Source organism: Melospiza melodia, chromosome 11 (genome assembly GCF_035770615.1).
Source record: "Melospiza melodia melodia isolate bMelMel2 chromosome 11, bMelMel2.pri, whole genome shotgun sequence".
NCBI lineage: Eukaryota > Metazoa > Chordata > Aves > Passeriformes > Passerellidae > Melospiza > Melospiza melodia.
Window position 1 is genome coordinate 13890011 of NC_086204.1, and position 17684 is coordinate 13907694.

Genomic DNA, 17684 nt, shown 5'->3' on the forward strand with positions numbered 1-17684 from the left:
GAAGGTATTTTTTGTTTTGCACTTGGAAACTAGTGCATTGTTGAGAACCTTTGTTAAAAACTAGTTTAGTGCAGAACTGTACTTTATTCCTAGACATGTTTTAAAGCCATGACGTATTTTGTTTGTTTTGCTGTCACAGCTAAGGTGTGAAAAATAGTGAGTAGTTCAATAAGGCAGAAGACTATTTGGGCATATGCTAAGAATTTACTTTTGATTTTAAAAGTTATTTATTGATCTCTGGGAAAAAAAAGTATAATCTTCACGGTTCTGTGTGGACTATGAACACATCTTTGAAACTTAGCCTTGGGGTAAGAAGTAGGAGAAAATTAAAGCAGTTTCTGAAATACTTTACCAGCCATCTCCTAGGAAATGACCCAATCTGTTTGATTATTGGAAAAGACAAACTCCTTAATGGCTAGCATCAGCTGAAGCTGCTTCAGGATGTGCTTTGGCAGTTGCTGCTAAAAATTCTTTTCTGCAGAGATATGTGAGCGGTCATTAAGTAGGAGTATTGACAAAGGAAATGCCCCAAACATAAAGACAGTATGATTAAAAAGATATTTCTGGAATGTAATTCTGCTGACACTGACATTAAGGGTTGCATATTTCTGTTCATCTTAATAAAGTGTGAACATGCAGACTATTATTTAGAGAGCAAAGACAATCTCTTAAAAATCCCAACTGTTTTATCAGTTTGTGAGTTACTGTGTGTACAGTGGAGTGCTTCAAAATGATCTGTGTGATCTGGTTGGGTATCAGGACTGTAGATTGTAGAAATGTCCTCCATAAACTGCAACAAAGGAAATGGCATCATGTGTTAAACCCCCTGTATGCTCAGATATCCATTTCGCCCCCTCAATCTGTGCTTAAAATAGCAATAACAACCTTGGTGCAGGGCATTTCCTGGCGATTAATAACTGGCCAGGGTTAATGGCCCTCAGCAGTGCCTCAGGTCATCAACTCCTCCCAGCCAGTCATTACTCCCTGGGAAATGCCCTTTTCTGGGCAGTTGTTGTTGTAATATTAAGATCTAGATGCCATTGGATGGAGATAAAATGACCTTGTGGTAATCTTACAAAATAAATGTTAAAAATAAAGGCAAAATTTTAAAATTGTTAAGAATCAACAACTCATCAAAATTAAAATCTAAAGTTTGTAAAAATGACAAATTCTGCTAGTCTGATCACTTGTGCAAAATACATATTCCCTAAATATGTCTTCCTAATTTCCATTTCATGTTTGTCATAGGCAATTGGCTAAATTATAGAATATGATCTTTTAAAATGCACAGTACCTTTGACATTCATTTTATTGTCTGTGGTACGATTTTAGTCTTTTATGAAGCACTGAGTAGATGAGATTTAGATAATTCTGCTTTTTCATCTTTCATATTACAGTATTTGTCTTACAATAATAACAGGAAAGCAAATGTATAACTGATCAAAGTAGTAAGTGTATGCTGTTCCTGTAGCCCATATTCTGTAAATTCTGTGATGTGGTTTGCATTTTAGGCATTCTGCTAGAACTCTAATGAAGAAAAATATGAAGGCTAGGTCTATATTTAAAAGGCTTGCTCACATACTTATGTAGGCTAGGAATACTAAAAATAAAATGGCATCTAGCTGCTGTCCTGGCAGAACCCAGTGTAGATGCAGTTCTACCACCAAACTGTTTATTTTTGTGCAGAAGCAAGCGCGGCGTTTGCTGCTCTGAACTGTGCCGGTAGTAGGAGAGCTGGCTCTCTGCAGACATGTTCTAGCTCAGACAAGAGAGGCAGAGGCACATGCTGGAATCTATCACAATGAGAGCCAGCTCTTCAGTATGATTGACAGCTGCTGGACTATATCCCAGCCTCCTGTGCTTTCTGGGGAGGGGGGCTAGGGAAAGATCTCAAATTCTGAGCGAAATGTGGGAATAAAGTGTTCCAAGATGTTTTTTCTTTTCTTTATCTACCAAGAGGAACATGTAGATTAGCAGAATTCTTAGTGGGCTCTGAACTTATCTTATTATACACCCTCAATACTGCTGGTAGCTTCTAAACTTTTTATGCACATTGTGTTTAAGAACTACGACCATAAACTTTTACATATTCTTCATTACTAAACTTCTCATATCTGTCACAATTCTATGTCCTACATCTCAACTCGCCCTGTTTTGTATTGTAATTATTTTGTTCAGTTGGTTTGGGGTTTTTGTTTAGTTTTGGGGGTTTTTTGTGAGTTTGTTTTTTGGTTTTTTGTTTTTGTTTGTTTTTTTGTGGTGGGGTTTTTTGTTGATTTGTTTTTGTTTTTCTAATGAACTATGCTTAAAGGAGCAACTGCTAAACATGCAAAATGAGGTGGCCAGCAGGATCCAAAAAGCAATCTTGCTCTCTTCATACAGTCTTAGTTTAATGCACAGTTGTGTGAACACAGACATGCCAACCAATTGCCACGGGATAGCAAATTGCACTGTGTCAGTGTGGTAACTACCCCTGTTGGGAACTTGCAGCAAATACAGCCTGATTCAACTTAATATGAATTTCTTCCGTTTTGGACATAGCCTTACCTCCTATTTTATGAGGTTTGAAAGAGCACTAGAGCAGCCACTGGCTGCAGGTGTGCCCAGGGTAGGTAACTCATAAATCAGCAGTAAACCTGCTTGTGTGTTGAAACCTCGAGCTAGTGGAGATGGTCTTCTGAATGTTGAAGGAAGTGTGTGACAGTAAGTACTTATTTACTGAACACTTAAACCCAAATAAATATTTTAAAGGATGATTTATAGGAGGCTTAAGTACATCCTTTGTTGTGAACCACGTAGGTTAAATGCAAACTAAGAAACCAACAGAGTGCTTTTCTCTCCTGTTTCCTGCCACTACAGTTTCCCGTCTCACAAATCTCAGGAAGAATGCTTTTTTACTGGTTATTTTTACATCTTTCTCACATTTTTAAGTGCAAGGTTCCTAATCTATTTCAAATTTAATTTTCTTTTACTTCTTTTTATGTTAAATATTTTTTTATAAAATTGTAGTTACGTTGATTTTTCTTACATCCTTGCATAAGGATGTAATTTAAGTCTAATTTAAGTCTTATGTTTGGAAAAAATACCATGAAGCTCTATTCCTAAATTTCACGCAGCATTTATAAAAATCTGCTTCACTTTTCTTGCAGTGTAATATGATATGATAGACTTATTCTTAGCTATGCCATTCTTGGCCACCTAGCCATTTATGCTCTCTCTCTGTAACTGTATTAAAATCTGAATATGCTTGGAGAATGTTTCATTTAAGTTATACACAGCTCAGATGAGAGTATCTAAAGATTGTGGGATTTTTAGGTACCCCAATTCTTACCCTGTGTGCAGTGTGTGCATCTTAAAGCAAAGGGTGGGCATTAAAAATGTATGTATGTTATATTTGCATTCTATCAGTGTCTCTCTCAGCACACCACTGGTTCCTAGTAGGACTTTTGCCTTTGATTCTGCCAAAGGCATCCACACTTCACATGATTTATTTTTGATTTATCTTTTTGGAAACACACGTATTCACAGCTGGGACATTGATAAAAATCTCACCAACATTAGGTCTTTCATTTGAATGATCATTTGAATGAGGCTATAAGGCTGTAGAAAATTCAATGCATTTTAATCTTAAAATGTCCAATCACATAGCGGTATGCTGAACAAGTTAGGTAACAATTTTATTAAACTTCCAGATATGCAGTGAAATAGTAGGGCCTCTTTCACTTTCTCAGCATCTTCACATGAGCTTCCCTAAAATATGAAGAGGTGGGTCGAACTGGCACTTGAGGAGGAAAGATTAGTCAGAAGGTAACTGCCAACTTACAGCCCTTAATTTTGTATCTTCTTTGCTGCTGGAGTGTAGCCAAAAAACTACTTGGGTCATCAGACATAACAGCTAGCTACTTAAGTAAATTCTTATGTCTGCATAGAAAAAAAAGCTACCCACTCATGAGATTTTTCTGATCATACCGCAGATGGGAGCCCTGCAGACCTGCCATCAGGAGGTTCAGTGCATAGTGGCTCTGTTGTTCCCTGAATTTTTGGCCCGGCTGGGAAATACCAGGGGATGATAGGAAATATATATGAACAGATCAACAGAAAACACAGATTTACATCTTCCCTTCTTGAAAAGTTTTGTGCCTGACAGAAAGTGGAGTTTCTGTCTTTGATAATGGACTACTTTATTATAATTTTCACTATAGAAATATTTATACATGAAAGATTTTTTTTCCAAATGAAGGGTTCTGGTGGGGTTGGATCCCACTGGTCTTGCTTTGGCCACTGAAAAGATAGCATGCTTTTAGCCTTGTGGACATTTGCAGATTGTCTCTGATCATGGGGTGAGCCTGCCCCATTGATCAGGCAGGTTTGGGACTGTGAAGAAGCTCTCCTCTCTGTGAAGTCCCATAGCTAGACTGATACCTAGGGAAATAGTATTTTTATACTATTTATATATAGTATTGCAATACAAATAGCATTCAGGGCCTGATAGGTCTCCCCCATGCAGGTGGCATTTAAAGCCATCAGATAACATCCTGAAGATGGGACAAGCCTTATAGCCTGTTCCTATATATCTCTTAACTACCACACCCTCACCTCTCAGAAAAGCCTAACTGAATTTTTCTGCAAAACTCAGGTAAATTGTCACTGGTTTTCAGTGTATCACTAGGAGGATAATGGTGCACAGAGAGAGAGAGGGTGAGAGATGCAACCTGGCTGACAAAATCGTTTAGGCCTTCCAAGCATCCCTCTGGCACCAGCAATGTCACATGATGAAGTAGATCACAGGGCTCTGAGGTGTAAAAAGGGAGGGGTTTTTCTCTCTGCTCTCTAAGTCACAATTTTCTCCTCTACTAGCACTGATACTGCTAGCTTTCTTGAGATTTCAAAATCCAAGGAAGTGAATTAAAAGAAGCCCTGGGGCGTGATGGAACAAGAGAAGAGATAGGATGGACTTCTCAGAGATGCAAAGAGACAGATTTGACCTGGGGAATTGCTAGCTGACAGAGTGCAGGGGTTACAAAACTGTGATGAAGTTATTAATTCTGTATTTTGTCTCTTTATATTTTCTGCTGAATTTGTTTTCTAATAAGTTAAGCAGCTTTGCTGCTGAGTAATTGGGGAAATATATCTGTATATATCTAGAGGCAGCCAAGGTGTGGAGGGGATCTGAGGGTTCCTTTCAGTCAGCAGCTGCTCATTCCCTCTGTGGGAACAGCCTACATGCCTTGAACATCTTTGTCTCCAGTTGGCTTCCCCTCTCAGAGGGGCACCCTGCCGAGAGTTGCCTGTGCTATTGTGGAAATAAAGAGCAACAATTAGTGAGGTGCTCAAAGAACTGTGGTTAAAAGGACTTTGTGTATCTGGGCAGAGAATTTGATAAGAGAAAAATTTCTAAAGGTGGAGGAAAAAATTCACATATTTGTGCAGCCTTTTGCCAGCCTTGTTTTTCTTATGTGGTCTTGAGAATCAATAATGTGTCAGCACCCTGGTGAAAAGCTTTTGCTACAGGTCATAGCATGTGTCTGAAATATCATAGAATTAGATATATCCCTTTTCTTTTAGCTTCTCCAATAATGTATTGGCCTCCTCTGCTTTCTCTTTATATTAAATCAGAGTGGAAAGCACAGAAATACAGCAGGGGCATGCCAATTCCACAAGGGCTTGCAGGCTTTGTTAGAAAGAAACACTGCCAAAAATTAGTATCTGTCTTCACTCTTCTCTTGGATTCAGCCTTTATTTCCATATACTCATATATTTTTTTTCACTCATTATCAAAGAGACTAAAGGTTGAACTAGGATAGGTTTCCTATGAAAAATAAAATCCCAGAGATTCTATCAAATTTCCAGGGAAGTCTTTAGCCACATAGGTAATTTTCAATGTAATTTGAAGGGTGTACCTGAAGTACTGAAATTTTCAACAGTCTGTCATAAAATGGACATACTACTTCTAGTCATGTTAAATATTTGAGCTTCCCTGAAGTGCTCTATACAGGTGCTATATTCTCTTTCATTGTACAAATTCTTTGGGGAATTCTTATTCCATGGTTCCCTTTTCAATGTTCAGAAGTTGCCACATCTTAATTAGACTGCCCTGAGTCATGAGGGATGCATCAGATCTTTTTTTTTCTTGACCATTCACCTTTTTTTCAATTGCATTGCGAATTAGCAGCGCTCTCATTAGATCACATTTCATTTTCATTTATGCATGTTTCCATGTCTGTGATGTGTGCCTGCACATTTCTGTGTAAGCAGGGCCAAGGTAGCTCCTCTGCTGCCCTGGTAGCGCTGACACAGGGCTGAATCTGACATGGTAGAGGGGCACTTACAAAACCAAGCAGATCCCTTGTTTTTCTGCAGGTACAGCAAGTTCGAAAGTGCAACCTGATTAGCTTTCTGCTCCCATCAAAGACACAAGTTGTGTTATTTTGCAAAGAAAAAGGTTTGTTCATAGCCTTTGGGTTTTGTTTGTGGGTGGGTGAGGGTGTTAGAACCTAACACCTCTAGGCCTGATTTTGAAGTTGTAGCCCAGTGTACTCACTGAAATCCATCAAAAAATCTCATTAAGTAAGTGGATTTCATTGATAGAAGCAGAGTCATCATATGAAAATAACTACCTTTAAAAAGATGCATCTCCATTTAGCCTGGGATTAGAATCTATGTTTTTTTCCTGCTCATGCTGGCTTTTCTATGTAATACATAGAGCAAATCATAGCATTTTTAAACTTTTATAATCATCTTTCTAAACTTAGTTGTGTGCTGGTAATGTTTGGCCTATTTTTGTGTTGCTCTGTTGTATCTTAATTTCCCCTTCCTTTAAAAAACAAATGGAAGCTCTCACTATAAAGTAGCAAGACACAGAAAGTGCTTTATTCCAAAGGTATGCTACATCTGAATAATAAACATACTAACATCCCCTACTTGTCTCATTTTCATATACTAAAACATAGGTATTTTAAGTGCAAGTGAAGGAGGAAAACAATGGATGGTTAGAGATTGTTAAATTATTTACTGGAGAGTAAATTCCCTGAAAAAAGAAGAGAGAAGAGAAGCAGAATTGCAGGTCAGCAGTGTCAAGACATTCTGCGTTGCTTGTCTTTATCATCATGCAGAATCTTTTTATTAAGGCAGTGCAGAAAGAATAGATTTATGGACTGAAGGTACAATGTTTCATATGTCCATATCCATCTAGATTGACAGTTCCTACCAACATGAATTTCCCAGGAGAGACAGTGTTACTGGTGTCAGTGGATGGCATCATTTACTTCAGTGTTCCATTATTAAATTGATAACAAGATAATTCCTCTGCTTCTCAGAGACATGACAGGTTTTACAATTGTTAACTTTCTTATTGCATGGGATTTGATGTTCTAGGTAGTTTTTAATAAGAAGCTTATTTTTATTTCAGTTCTGCAACAAGTCAAAATTTACAAGAATGTACACGAAAAGAGAAAGCAGGCTGAGTGTACAAGGCATCAAAATCAGGCTGGTTTCCAGAGGGTTATTTTTATAGCAGCAAATGTTTGTGCTCCTGTTGTTTTTCAATATTGCACATTTGAGTGTATTTGTGCAGTACAGAGTGTTTGCTGTGCTTGTACTCTTGTCTTGTGCAGTGGGTGTTAGAAGTGTTGTGTACATTGGTAATTCTGACTCTATTTTTTTGAGGAGGATCATTTCATCAGCCAGTGACCATTTTGAAAAGCCAGAGGGTGGCCAGAGGTGGCACTGGATAGCACCAAGCCTCCAAGAACTTTTCTGCTGGCTCAATGTGGCAAGCTGGGACTCATCCTGAACCTGATACTGTGTAAGAGGCAGGGTCGGAGAGCAAGGCTGTTGGTATGAGTCTTCAGAAGTGGAACATCTTGAGTGCAACAACCCAGAAGTCCTGTGTTGCTGCTGTTACTCCCTCCCAGGCAGCTCTTTGCTGTTGAGCCTGCATCTTGGGGCATGATGCAGAACTGCCCTCAAGTCAGGTGCAGCTGTAAGAAGGTACAGGCAGGGAAGAGCAAGCAGAAATTTTGGTGGCTGGGTTTCCTGAAGTGCAAAGAGATTATGCACAGGCCTGGAAGAGGAGATTCAGAACAGATACAGGCTCTGGCCAGTGTGTGTGATGACCAAAATAAATATGGTTATCACAGGCATGAGGATAGAGGATTGTGATTTCATTCTGTATCTTAGAATTTTTCTTAAATTTGCAGGAATTGACCGTGTTCACATTTAAATGCAGACAGCTGAGACTTTATTTCAGGCTGTTTGAGTGTATTGAAACTCCCTTACTCCCTGCAGAGCAGTACTGGACAAATGGTAATTGTCAACGTAGAATTTTACTGCTCTCTGGCTTTAAATAGATGTAACCCAAACTAGACCCAGTTGTTGTTTTTTTTTTTCCTCCTTCTTTTTGTTTTGCAACCTCTTGCAGTGAATTCTGTGTGCTAGGAAAGAAAGATCACTTGAAAACATACACAGTGGCAAACTTCATCCTTATTATTTCTTTTCATTCTATTGCATTCGTGAGACATCCACATAGAGATAATGGATGAGAAAAAAAACATTCACAAGGGAAATAGATTCTAGTTTAAGCTTCCAGGGGATTATTATAAACAGGGAGAAAAATACTTTAAGGATTATGAAAAGTACCTTGTCAGTATTCTTTTAAGTAGAACAACTACTAATGCATTAGTCACAGAATTGTGTGAAATATAGCTTTTTACTGCTTTAGCTACAGTATATTCATCTTATAATGGTGTCCTAACTGGTACATTACATACCCTCCCTTTTCCACCTCCCTTCCCTCCAACAAAAAGCAAGTTTTACTGAGGACCTCTTTGTTCCATGAATGATCAGGGAAACGCTGAACACAGAGCAGTGTGTGGTGTTGCAAACGTGCATCTGTCCCTTTATAGGCATTTGAAAAATTGTCAGTCACATAGTGTGGGGTGAAAAGCCCTTGTCTGGTGACATGTGTCACAGTGATGGTCAGGGAGGGACAGAGTCTGCAGGGCTGCTGTGTGGGGCGGGGCAGCAGCATCTCCCACCACAGGCAAAACAGCAGCTTGGATGGAGGAGAAGGGGGAACAGCATCCACCAGCTATGATTGTGGTCTGGAATAAGGAATGGGCCGGGGGTCCCACTGTGCTTCAATCATGCACAGTTTGCAGGCAGCCCACACTCGAGCTATGACAAAGCTGCAATTTAGTCAACCCTCATTTACCACTTACCACACTTTAGCAGCAGCTTCATTGTAAGATCTGTCAGAGTCTACTTTTGTAAGCTGGGAGGTGTGTGCAGCCTCACACTTGTGGCTCAAACCACTGTAATTAAGCTCACGTCAGGTTGCCACTGAAAATTTGAGGAATCAAAAGGAAGGATGTGCTCTCTGCAGATGCTTCTGGGCTGGGCCATGTGCTGGATTTCCATGAGATAGCAGCTGTTTGGGGCTATTAAATTTGTGGAGTTGGTAATTTGGTACAAGGCATTGTAGGCACTGAAAAGATGAGTAAGAAGAGACATAGAAGCTGTAATGTGATACAGTTCTCATTTATTACTTTCCAATATAACTCTGCCTGTTATCACTTGGAATTCTTACTTTGTTCTTGCTGTTCTCTTTTAGGTAGTGATAATAGTCTATCTTTTCTTTATAAATTTCCACGTGTGATTTTAGGAGTAGATCCGAACCTCAGGCATCACCGATAGTTCCCCTAAATGTTGGCACACGACAATGATTATTTCTTTTTGTTGGGCATTGAATCCAAATGAAGAGACTGTAAAGGTGTTTTGGGGAAGAGCAGTCACTTGAGATAGGACAGTTTTGTTAGCACAGAGTGCTGGGGGACATTCTTTCACCTAGGTAATAAGTTCATTTTCAAGTTGCAAGAGAACACTGCGGGGGGGGAAACCATAAAATAATCCCTACTATTTTTAAATTTTCATTAATCCCTCTGAGACCATGGCTTTCCTGAACAGTCATGGCAAAAATTTAATTTTTGTTTTCAGTTATTTTTATTATTGTAAACCACTGCTTCTGTCAAAAAGTACGGGCTTAATTTTAAACATGAATCCTAAAACTTATCAATATTAAATAAACATGTTGTCTTAATTAACAGCTCTTTGAAACATCACAGATCATGTTCCTCCTCTTTTGTACACTCCCAGCAGAATTTTCAAATTTCATTAGTAACACTTGATGTAACCTAACTCAACTACTTATGAATCAAGTCAGCTGCCCTTGTTGTCTTACAACTTTCCCCAATGAAAATTTGGTTTGTTTTAAAGCTCAGTTGTGCAGATTTCTGATGTACTTTGGATTGTGACTGCAACTGTGAAAATCCTTATCATGTTGTCAGTGTCTGAGCTGCTGGGTTGTTTTTTTTCTTTTAGTTGGTTTATAAAAAGCATGAATTTGACAAGATACTGTTTCTAGATAAATTCCAATTGCTTTAAATTTTTCTTATATATAATTTCTTAGATTTGTCACACTTTTTGCTTTTAAAAATTAAAGTCCTTTAAAAGAGATTTCTGTTTATTTCCAGATCCCTCAATTTATCTTGAATATTCAAATAGGACACAGAGCAGATTTTGTTTCATTAACATTTGACCTGTACAGCTATATAAGATTTTTCCCTATTTAAAAAAATATGGTATAGGAGAGAGACTCTTTTTCCCTGTCAGAGGGGAATAAAAGCGTGGGCAGTAATGATTGCGTGTGCTTAATGAAGAGTTTGGTCTTATATTTGTGCCAGAGGTGAGCACAAATGGGCACCTGCAGGCAAGGCAGGCACTTCATCAAACACTTTCCTTCTCACCAGACTGCCATCCTGCAAACAGCAGCCAGGAGGGTGGGTGGGCAGTCTGCAGGTGGGTGGCTTCATTGTAGAGACTCATCAGAGAAAAACAATGGAAATAATGATGATGATGATACGTGGTATTTCCTTTTAAATTAATATGTTTGGAATGTGTTTCGTTTTAAATTAGTAGAATGTAACCTCACCATGTCCAATTTTCTCAATACTTGCCTCACTTTTCAAAGAATGTTTCCCTCCCTTCTGAAGATACCAAATATCTCCTCCTGCTCATGCAGATAATTTGGGAGTATACAGTTTCTAGCAATTGTGTGTGTTGGAAAATTTTTCTACACCATACTTTTCAGTATTTGTTTGAAATGAATGAGTCATTAACCCTCAGCATTATGGGAAAGTTCAAGAGAAGTGTTAAAATGAGGAGGTGACAGATTCAGCCAACCCTGGCTATTAATGAGACAGTAAAGCTTGTTTGGAAAACAAAAAGATTAAAATCAAATGTCACGTTACCTGTCAATCAAACTTTCATGTGAAAGTTTCATGTAAGAGGGCCAAATACACAAGAGCATGGCCAGACACTTCTCTGTTCTCCTCTCCTCCTGTTTCCTTTGAACACAGAGTGAGCTTGGAGACTTCTGTTAAGTTCTCTGATATCTTTTCTGATTTAACCTTTTAGCTGCTGCAATATGGTTTTCTCTTGCATTTTTTCTTCCAAACATCATCCTTCTAAGAAGTTGTTCATGCAGGAATTTCTGGGCTGATTTCTCTGCTGATCTTACCTCAAATCTATCAACTTCATAATTTCAACTTTTGAGTCCAGAACACATTATTTTATTTTAGTCTTAAATGGAAATTAGCGCTGTCACTTGAACTGGGCATTGACCAGAGGAGTAGTTAACATTAATTAACAGTAAATAGCACTGTATGCAGCTGGTAAGGTGTGTGTTTAGGTGCCTCCCCGCTCCGTGAAGAATCCTGTTAGATCTTATTTTACCTAAAAACGTGAACCTCAAGAAATATTTTAGAGGAAGCCAGCAGCTAGAGGCAGAATCTGGACTTGAAAGGTGCTCAGTGTAATGAAAAAGAAAGGCAATTACACAGAATAGCTCTGGGGAACTGGGGCCAGTCAGTGTATAGCAAATAAAATGTCATCATGGGATAACAAAATCTGGAGATTCCCTGGGCCATTCTCCCAGTCCTTCAGAGTTTCCCCACATGCTGAAAGTCTCCTCTCAGTTGCCTCTAGGATACAAAATAGTTCTGGCTCTCTTTCTCTGTCCTAAAGTTGCATGGTAAGAGACTCCAGGGTCTGGATTTGATGTGTCCTGGATTCCTGAAGTCAGCTGTAATATTGTGTCCATACACTGCCATACTGGAGTATAAACTTGTGCACTGATGTCTTATCTACCTCTAAACATTCAAAATGCTTCTGTCATTTGTATTAATGGTAAATAACAGCTTCATTCCTCAGGCCTCAAGAACGAGAGTGTCTGACAGTGTCCTGGTGGGCTCTGTGTGCAGGACAGACTTTGTTCTCACTGTGTCACATGACAGAGAGAATGCACATGGATAGACCTTCTTCCAAACCCAGGGATATAATAGATGAGTTTGGTCACTGTTTCTTGTCCCCAGTGAGGTCTGCAGCTGTATTTCACTCTCTAGCTCCTGGCAGACAGCTGGTAGTTCCCATAAGCAGGCAGTGCAGTTCATGTCTAGAGTCACAGTAATGTACAGTGTCACAATAATGTATATATCCTCTTTCCAGGTTCTGATTGCCAGCATCATGTGCAGCTATAACAGGGAGGACTGGACTGAACTCTCAAAAATGGCTGAGGTAATGGTTTCCTAAATGTGTTTCCACATATTTTTTTTTAATTCTCTTTGAAAACAAGAGCTGCAGTAAGGGATTTCTTGAAAGAAATAGATTCAAAGTGAAAAAATGAGAATTTAAAACATGTCCATTATAATTTGTTTATTCTGTGTTTTCATTAAAATGATGGAAATGTAAATTTAAAGGAAATCTGTTCCATAAAAATAGTCCCTCGGATTTTTAAGCAGTACCTGGAAAGCCTTTAGTTTTTGAACCTATATACTTTTTATCTGCATTTTAAGCAAACTGTATATTATGACAGATGCCCTGATAAAATTTAATTCTACCTTTGAGAGCCCAACTTGATCTTACCTTGCCTAGAGGCGCACTAGTTTGACAGCACCAGAAGAAATTTTGAATATAAAACTCTTGAATATTTAAAGTATAAAGGGCTCATTTAATGCTATTCTACTTTTAATACAGACTTTCAAAAATGATAGCTGAGAAAGTCAGCATATATAATAGCAGTCAGCAGGCTTTCTATAATATAAATCCAATCTTACAGAAATGCAAACAGACAATGCACCTGAAATTTCTATTCAGTTGGAGGGAAAAACTATTTAATAGCATGTACCTGTGTCCATAGGGAGTAGTATAAGAAATACTTATCAGGACTGCACTAATTTCATTCAGAAGGGTGTCTATATCTGAATGGAAAGCAAAGTTTTATGTTTAAATTAAAGCCTGTTTTCCACATAAAGTATCTAGAGGAAATTAAAAGAATAGCATTAACAAATTCAAGGAAAGAAAAAAATTACTGTCATTATTTGTAGCACTACCTCAGATTTAAATGTTTAAATTATAAATATGTTTTTATATATGTATGGGTAGAGTTTTGGATATTTTGAATTTGTGTTTTCATATGGCAGAATGTTTCAACATCATTGCTGCTTTATTCAGTGTCCTAAGCCCTCCTGTGGTTATGTAGGGTGACACTTCTCAATTTTCTTTGAGCATTTTAAACCTGTGAGGAAAAAAGTCACTTTAGGGACTTAGGGAAGTGAAATTAAACATTTTCAGTAGTTAGCTTGGCAATCTTCAACACTATTTCAATTTATACCTGTATTTACCTAATTGACCATGAAATCATATTTTGGAATCTCTGCTTGACGGAAGCAGCGCCACGCTTAAACTCATCAGGAAGAATGGCTTTACTGTGCCTTTGCTCCTGTTTCTTAAATCCGGTGGTACTGCTGCCCAACTTTAAGGCACTTATTTCCAATCTGTGCTTGTATTTATGTTACCCCTTTAGAAAAGAGGTGGTTCTCTAAATGCAGTCAATGATGTGTAACCTGTGTGATAGAACACTCTTCTGGGTAGTTGTTGGTGTCTGCCCTGTGGAGAGCAGCACTAGTTTGGGGCGCCCTGGAATGCACAGCTGAAGAGCAGGGATGTTTAATCGCACGCGTAGGATCCTGCCTAGAGGTAATGGATGTGGCTTTCACAAGAGCAGAAGCCCCAGAAGGTAGCACAGTGTCTCAGCAGGAGGACGACCTATTCATCCTAAAGGTCAGCTTGTCAGGGAGGCCGACAGCCCCGGCATGGCCGGAGCGGGGAGGGCTCCTGCGAGTGATGGATGGCTTCTCCCTGCTCACGCACTTTGGGAGCTGCTGAACCATGGCCACACAGCAGGCAAAGTTACTGCAGTTCAATAAGCAAAACAAAATGCAGATGCAGAACAAAACCCTAGTGAGAGCCACTGGAAGGCAACAGAAGAGATGTTCGTGTCAGGCCGGAGCAGTTCAGAAAGGAAGAGGAGCGTGTCTGTGTGCTGCCCTCGGACAGCTCGGCTCCTTCCCCTTTTAATTGGAACTAATAGAGGGCGATTAACAGGAATTAGCATGACTAATATGTTTGTTCAGACTTTTTTTATTAGCCTCTTGTTCTTTAGAAACAAATTTACTTAATGACAAAAGCTATGGCACAGTACAGGTGCCTGCAGAAAATGTGGAGACTGAATCCATTAAAGTAAAAAGGAAACATTTATTACTGAGTTACAGTTCTTCAGAGCACAGCAGCACCTGTGTAACATTGCCTGCCAAAGCTCTTAGTGCTGCTCTTAGGCCCTGTAATTGCATTTAATTTTTTAACGTTTTCCAGAACCAACTCTTTATTCTGCTCATATCTTTTTACTTTGCTTTTTACTCTAATTCCTTAAGAATGTCTGGAAACCACATCAGTTTTTGAAGTTTTTTCTCTCTAATGATCAATGGGCTTCTTTTCTAGGGTATCATAGCTTTTTCTCTTAGAAAAGAAAAATAAGTCAAATGTCTGAAGAAATCTATTTAACATGAACAGTAAATACTACAGGAAAGAGTATATTAGTTGAAATTAATTTTTCATTTTTTTGTCCTTCCACCTGTTTTATAGGTTGCTGGTGCTGATGCGCTGGAGTTAAATTTATCATGTCCTCATGGTATGGGGGAGCGAGGCATGGGACTGGCCTGTGGGCAGGTAGGACTGTAACCACAATCTACTTAATGTCTCTCCAGCAATCTTGCCACATTGATAGTTGCACCTCAGGGGGCAAGACACAAGCTGCAGATTAGCAGCTTGAGATTTTTAGGTTGAATGTGTTTAAATATTTATTGATGAGAGGAAAAAAAAGAAAAAAGAAGCTGACAATGTACAAAATGCTTAGTTTTGCTGAGAACAAAAATGCATTATGTATTTGACAAGGAATATGATGAAAACAAATAATTTCAAAAAAGCACTTAGACAGAATTTGTTGATTTCCATTTCAGTGCCCTGTAGATGTCTTTTAAATCACAGGCTAGTAATTACTGCATATATCAGTAATGATTTTGAAGAACATGAGATATACACTCCTTTCATTTCAAAGTTTTTAACATATGAGCCTAACTGTATTTCAGAATCACAGAAGAGTCCATACATTCTGGTAGTACTGTGTACAGTTAGCACCTTCTCTTTAAGGGCCTGTGTTCTGTTGCTATAGATTTACTGGTTTATATGGTTGAGATTGGAATTATCCATGTCTGATGTCTCTGCCATGCAGAAATCTATTGCAGAGTTTATCAGTACATCCCATGACTTCAGTTAGGAGAATGTGTGTTGTTTTGGCCATGAAAACAAAATATACACATACAAACCCTTATTTTCATACTAATATCCTTTTGAAGGATTTGTAGATTTTTGCTTGTTTTGGTCATGCCTTGAAATTTGTTTTGGCTCTGAAAAATGCCCAAGTATAGTGAATTGAAGGTCTTTGAAAAATCTTGGTTCACAGTCTACCAGGAGAGATTTTCTACAGTTTGACCATCAAAGTTTCCAAGTTATGAAGCCTGTTTGATTTCCCATCTTAATACATTTTGGGCACAGGGAGAAGAAGAGGACGAAGGGGATGCAGAGTGGGAATGATGATTATATATCCTAAAGCTGACATATTATTGTTCACCTGACCCCTTTGTAGAGGGCTAGTAAGTATCTTAATTCATCCTCCCTTGCTCAGTTAAACACAAAACTTAGAAGACCTGAGGTGTAGTTGGGTAACGGGACCATTCCCTTTCTGAAACTAGGGAAGCACTAGGAGCTGTAATCAGTGCAACACTTCAAGCATAGCTTTATCATAGCAATACTATCAGGCACAGTGCCCTGGGCATTTTATTGTTTTCTGTGAACAAAATTACATCAATCTGGTCCATGCTATAGATTATTATTTTTAATGAAAGTAATCTGGATGCTTTTTATGGCCAGTGGTCATTTACTGAAGTTGTGATTAAAAATGGGAGAGAATCATAAAAGCCCTCTACGATGACACTAGTAAAACAGTAGGAGTTATTATTAATTTTTTCCCTGAACTGCATTCAAAAACAAATTGCTATTTTAGCCATGTTTCTAAGGTTTTGAAGAAATTCCCTCCCTTCAGTCTGCAGAGCATAACTCAGTAGTTTGATGTGTCCCTGCCTGAGAAGGCAGGACACTGTGGAAGGTGCAGTCTGGTCAGGGAGAGCCCTGGAGGTTCCAAACTGAAACAGGCTCCTTTCAAGCATGGGGTTTTTTTTTTTGGTTTTTTTTTTTTTTTATGTATGTGTTATTTCCAGCTTTCAGTGGTTGGAGTAATGTATGCATGTGAAGTTACTTAGATGTGTAGTCAGTAGGGAGCTGTCTGGCTACATGAGTTTTTACATATCTTTCAGCTATTGTAAAATCAGAAAAGCAAATGCAAAATCTGAGCACTCAGGGCGATCGTGTGGATTTGTGACTCTCTATGGAGGAGATCAGATCCATAAAGAAAGATTTCTTTACATATACATGTATGCTTTTATAATAATATTTCTGTCTTTCCCATACAATATGGATATTCCTTGGAATGTTTCATATATACTACTCTTGCTTAAACATTTTCCTGTGTTTTCTTATTTGTCTTATCAAAATGAGAGCTCAGAAGAGAATCAACTTATTTAGATGAATGAATGAATAAAACAAACCATGTTTAGAGAGCCAGATCCTGATATTCTTCCTCAGAGTTGGCTAAAATTAAATTGTAGTGATTTTAAATGTAGGTTATTGAAGCAAAGGGTGGGCATAAACTGGATTAAGTAATGATATGTGCAACAAGATTTATCAATAGCCCTTCAGGAGGCTTCCATGCATGGTAGCCCCTGGAGACCCCATCAGAAAATACAAAAGTGCTAGATAGTATTTTGGTATTTTAGTTGTTTTCCCCGCGCCCTCCAGAGCTGAAGTTAAATAGGTCATGCACAGGTGGTGTGGGGAAGACAGGGCTCAGATATGCTCTGAAAAAAAAACACCACTTGATATCTGGAAGTCAGGGCATGAGGCTTTGAGAGGCAGAGCAGCTTTCTTGGTTGTACAGTGAAGCAGGTTTTCTTAAATCTTTTTGATAACATAATCCATGTCTTCATAGGAATTTTTTTCAAGGATTAGGTCTCTTTCATGGCTAAGCACATTAAATCCTCAAGAAACTACAGAAATTGCTGAGATGAAGAATAATGGCAGAAAAATGTGTATTTTTACTATTTACAATGTCTAACGTG

The 17684-nt window shown here is 38.5% G+C and overlaps 1 protein-coding gene across 2 annotated transcripts in view; it reads left to right on the top strand.

Moving 5' to 3' along the window:
- Window positions 1-17684, top strand: part of DPYD (dihydropyrimidine dehydrogenase) — a 329324-nt gene that overhangs the window by 210874 nt on the left and 100766 nt on the right. For both annotated transcript variants that reach the window (XM_063165647.1, XM_063165648.1), the window contains exons 15-16: window positions 12562-12630; window positions 15037-15120. In XM_063165647.1, the coding sequence (XP_063021717.1) occupies window positions 12562-12630; window positions 15037-15120 (153 nt within the window). The remainder of the gene's footprint in view (window positions 1-12561; window positions 12631-15036; window positions 15121-17684) is intronic.